A 5,184-nucleotide genomic window follows, 5' to 3' on the forward strand; every position below is an offset into this window, starting at 1 on the left:
AATCCCACAAAGTTTCCTTTGCTCGGTAGCTGCAGAGAGGAGAAACGGGGAAACCAGTAGAACCAGAGCCTGAGGACGGGGGGACACTGGGACGGGGAGCGGGAGAGCTGGGGAGGGTGAGAGGAGCCCGGGGAGAGCTCCTTGCCGGCTTCATATAGGCAGACGGAGCCCCCAGCACCCCCATTCCCCCACAGACCCCCCTCTAATTCCCTGCACCCCAGCTGTAGCTGTCAGGTCTCCCCAGAGCATCCCACCAGCCAGGGAGTGATCGCGGTACAGGACCCCCAGCTAACTCGCCTGCACACAAAAATTCAGCAAATTAAAAACAAAAAACAAAAACAACAAAAAAAACCACGCAAAAAAACCCAAACAATCAACTTCGCATCTTCTCTCAGATCTAACAATTTTTCCTCCTTCGTTCCCAGCCCCTTTGTTTTTCTGGTTTTGCTTAGATTGAGAGCTGCAGGATTCCCCTTTCCTCAGGTGTTGGAGGTAAATGCTGCCAGAGCTCTGACTGCAATCGCTTCCATCGCTCCAGAGCAGGACGGGGAGGGGAAGGGGGATTTGTGTTTTGGGGTACCCAAACGTGCAGCGGACCCCAATTCCTCTGGGTCCCTCCGGGCTAGGGCTGCCCAGCAGCAAAAATCCATATAACAGTCTCATTGCATTAAAAAAAAAAAATAAAAGGGAATTTTCTTGAATTCTCATTAAACATCACAGGAAAGATCATATTAAATTTATGAACTCTCAAACCCTACTTCATCTTATTCCCAAGGGGGCCCGTTCCCAATTCGGTCCCTCCTTGGGAAACTCTTTCCCTGGGGACAGACCCTTGGGTCTCACTTCGCTTCGGGTTTCTCTTGCTGCAGGAAAATGTTTCCCTGCCCACCCCTTCGAGGTGGACGAGAAGAAAGCCGACCCCTGCCACCACCCCAAGCAGCGACAGCGGCGAAAACCCCGGGTTTTATTCTCCCAAGCTCAAGTGTTCGAACTGGAGCAGCGATTTAAGCAACAGAAATACCTCTCGGCTCCGGAAAGGGAGCACCTGGCCAACGTGCTCAAGCTCACCTCCACGCAGGTGAAAATCTGGTTCCAAAACCGGAGGTACAAGTGCAAGAGGCAACGGCAGGATAAATCCCTGGAGCTGGCTGCCCACCCGCTGCCCCCGCGGAGGGTGGCGGTGCCCGTGCTGGTCAGGGATGGCAAACCCTGTCTCGGGGGCTCCCAGCCTTACCCAGCCCCCTACAGCATCACCGCCAGCCCTTACCCCTATAGCTCCTACTACAGCGCCTACAGCAGCAGCCCGTACGGTGCGAGCTACGGCAGGGGGTACAGCGGGGTGCCCCCCAGCACCACCTCCACCAGCCCCGCCGTGAACGTGAGCCTGGGCACGGCCAGCGTGGCTCAGCACCAGCCCGCGTGCCTGCAAGCCACCGTGCCAGCAGGCAGCAGGGCTTGGTAGGGGGCCACGGGGCTCAGGACCACCTGAAAAACGCTGAGAAAAGCCCCCCCTCTGCTCCAGAGCCCGGCCTTCGTCGGGATGGGAACCAAACCCAAAGGGTTCAGACACCCCGGACAGCGGGACGTGCCCGGAGCACCCGTCCCCTCCAGGCAGCTCGTGGGGTCACGTCTCTGCAGAGGCAGGTCAGGAGAGAGGGGGACGCTGCCACTCCAGCACTGCGACTTCGGGGACCCCGTGACGAAGGGCATTTATTTATTTAAACACAAATGTTTCGGAGTCTGGCCCTTCCTGCTCCCAGAGGGTTTGATCTCCCAGGAAGCCAGCAGAGGCCATCAGGAGGGTGTGAACACTGGTTTTCTTCCTGAGGACAACTGGAAAACAGGGTCTGTGCACATCGCTGTGCGTTCAGTTTTATTATGAACACTATTTAATGTTTGGAGTTCCTCTAATCTTTGGAGAGACATTTCTGATTTATATTTCTTAACATCTCCCAGCACAGGTGTTAATTTCTGTCTCTATTATTATTATTATTATTATTATTATTATTATTATTATTATTATTATTATTATTTGCAAATAAAAACAAATGGATGAAACTGTGGGTTTTTACTCTCTCGCCATTCCTCACTTAGTATTTTCACTTTACCTATCCATAACTCGCATCTGAGCATCAAAATCTGACCCAAAGGAAAAAAAAAAAAACACACAACCAAACAAAATCAATCTTAATACTAATAATTAACCCAGAAAGATAATTGCCTTGTAGTCCAAGCTTGTGGAGCTCCCAAGGTTTAACCCCCTCTGTAAGTCTTGGCGGTTTTTGGTGTTTTCAGCTCTCTGTGGCCGTTTCCTTGTCGGTAAAACGGGTTTGCAGGTACCTGGTGGGGCAGCCGCGAGGGGCAGCCCCGTAGTTACGGGATCACACGGTGGGTTGGTGTTGCCTGAATTACACCAACACCACCGGTGCTGAGCCAAGAGGTGCAGGATCCACCGGCATCAAGTGCCTCCCTGGATCAAAGGACTGTATATATAGGGGGTTTATATATTTATATATATTTTTATGAAATGCAGGAGAGCTGCGTGCCATTGCAGTGTCCCGGGGTGATCAAAGGGGGACACAGCCACTTCCCGAACAGGCAACACAAACCCACAGCCTCACACTCAGAGGATAAACCCACTGAGACCTCGTTAGACCGACCCACTCGTCCACCTGCCCACGACCCCCAGTGCAGGGTTTACTCACATCAGGGAGGGGGAAAAAAACCACACAAAGGTCAGTTCCTGATGCAAAAACGTTGGTTTAACAGAGATCTTTCCACTACGATGCTGAGATGTCCCAGTGATGGAGCCAGAGAGCAACCTGCACACAGCTCCTACCTCATGGGACAGGCAAAATCTCCCCTCCCCAGCGAGCTGCTGCCCCCTCCTCCCCACTCCTTTCCCGACAGCTTCTTATCCTCCCAGTGTTTGACGAAAAGAGACTTGCAGGAGGCAATTAAGCTTTTATCTCTAATCCCACTCAGCCCCATCACTCCGGCTTCCCAAACGGGACAGCCCTGACATCCAAATCAAACCCGAAAAACCTTCTAGGTGAGACAGCCAGCTCGTTGTCCCGCCAGGCCGAGCAATGCAGCCCCACTGAGACCCTGGAAATGACTGGGTAAGGTGACAGCCACGCTGGGTGCTCCTCCTTCTCCTCCCCTTCCTCCATCCGCACCCACTCGGGGAGATCTCCCAAAATCTTGAGTCCCTGTCCCGGTTTTGGAGCTGCCAAGGGACTGGACTGGGTTCTTGCGCTGGGAAATGCTGCCGGCATCGGGGAAAGCCCCGGCAGACAGCGGCATCCCCAGTGCATGGGCTCACCTGCAAGTCTTAACAACACCAGGGGTTTTTCCTCTGAGGTTCAGCAATCAAATGAGGGAAATCACATGAAAGTCCCTCCCCAATAAACACAGGCATCCGAGAAGGAAATTGCTACCCTCCCCAGCTCAGAAAAAAAAGGCTGAAAATGGGAATCATGAGTGCTGAAGGCATCGTTTATGTCCATTCCTATGTTCTGGGATCGGGATACCCTTAAAACAGCGGTGACTGACAGATCCCCTCTGTCACCTGTCCCTCTGCAACACACGCCAGGGCCGTGGCTTTAAACCTCCCCTGTTTCCCGGCCGAATCCAAAATTACCCACTACACTAACCACCCCAAAAATGAGATTTCCCAAATGCAGACCCGCACACAAACCAGCCCATGTTCCCCCAAAGCCTTCTCCCAGAACAGAACTCCTCTCCTGGGCCGAATTACCCACTTCTCATCAGCTATGAGTTATTTTCACCGGGCGAGTCAAGACTCTGGCACCAGAACTGAAGGGAAAAGAGAGCTGGACATAAAAGAGCTGTGTGACGAGGCTGCCCAGGACAGACGTACAGACAGAGGGGTCGAGCAGACAGACGCCACCAAGACATCTCACTAATGGTTACGGCAAAGCTGTGGCTGCAAAGCAGAGGTGTAACAGCCCAGCTCTACTTGCAGGAAAATTCTTAACTGGAATGAAATGATCCCCCTGGAAGGAAGGGAACTGCCCAGCTTCTGGGGACAGAAAATGTTCAAGTATTTGTGCTAGAGCCCAAAATAGTTGTGGATGCACAACACGCTGAGTCCCTGGGCGTGCTGATCTCTGACAGCAGCAAGAGCAGCCTAAAATCAGCAGGGGCAGGGTCTCTGCAGCGGGAAAACTGGCTCCCAAATTCAGCAGAGAGCGCTCCTGGGGAGCAGCACGGCTGCCTGGCCCCGGCGAGCATCCCTGCACCGAGCTGGGCTCACAGTCAACCGGCCTTTGGGCAACGTGCCTTTGGGCAAGCCCTGGTCCTGTCGGGGCTCCCCCTCCATCTCAACCCCCCCCTGGGCCGCACAGTGGGATCCCAATTAAGCACTGGAGCGGGTGGGCAGGGAGCCGTGGGGCAGCCCCCCACCCTCCACGGCCGCAGGAGCACCTTGCCAGCTCCTGGTGTGCTCTCGAACCAGGGCACGGCTGCAATAACACTCTTGGGCTCCAAACGCTTCATAAATCTTTCCAAATTCCCTTGCTCAGACTGTAGGAGGATAATGAGGCTGAATTATTGAAGCTGCTGAAGTTTTCCAAGCACGCAGCGAACAGAGGGGGACAATTTCTAAGCCAGGAGCATCAGTAGGTGAAAGCATGAGAAGAAGGGGCAGGTTAAAATCAGGGTTTGGGGCAATCTGCGCAACCTGCTCTGGGCTTCGGGCTGCCGAAACCAAACCCCGTCCTATAAAATCAACAAAGTCCTCAAGGGGTTTCAAGAAAATCTGTTGTTTTCCCTTTTTAAAGTTTAAAGAAAAAAACCAAAACATGCCTGGGCTTTTTGGCTGAGGATGAGGGGCTGGGTGGGAGTGAAGGCTTTAGGAATAAAAGAGATGATCAGTGCTACATTAGTCCAACAGCAAAGGGAGTTTGCAGACAACAGGGCTATAGGGGTGACGGTCAGTGTGTATATATCTATATCTATATCCATATCCATATCTATATCTATATCTATATACATCTCCATCACTCAGAGGGTGCCTGCAGTTCCCAGGGATGCTGCTCATCTGCACCCACGGAGCCAAATCCTGCTCCTACGGGGCTTCCCCACCAGATTGCTTTGCCTTATGATGGGGCAAGATGATTTTTTAATCATGTGCTGCCCACATCTGGGGGGGGGGGGGGG

The 5,184-nt window shown here is 53.0% G+C and overlaps 1 protein-coding gene across 1 annotated transcript in view; it reads left to right on the top strand.

Moving 5' to 3' along the window:
* The window catches only part of NKX2-6 (NK2 homeobox 6), a 3,539-nt gene extending 2,077 nt beyond the window's left edge, over nt 1–1,462 (top strand). Inside the window, exon 2 of the mRNA XM_026863016.1 lies at nt 870–1,462. Coding sequence (XP_026718817.1) covers nt 870–1,462 — 593 coding nt within the window. The remainder of the gene's footprint in view (nt 1–869) is intronic.
* The last annotated feature ends 3,722 nt before the right edge of the window (nt 1,463–5,184 follow it).

Source organism: Athene cunicularia (genome assembly GCF_003259725.1).
Source record: "Athene cunicularia isolate RWA chromosome 22 unlocalized genomic scaffold, athCun1 chr22_part1, whole genome shotgun sequence".
Taxonomy (NCBI): domain Eukaryota; kingdom Metazoa; phylum Chordata; class Aves; order Strigiformes; family Strigidae; genus Athene; species Athene cunicularia.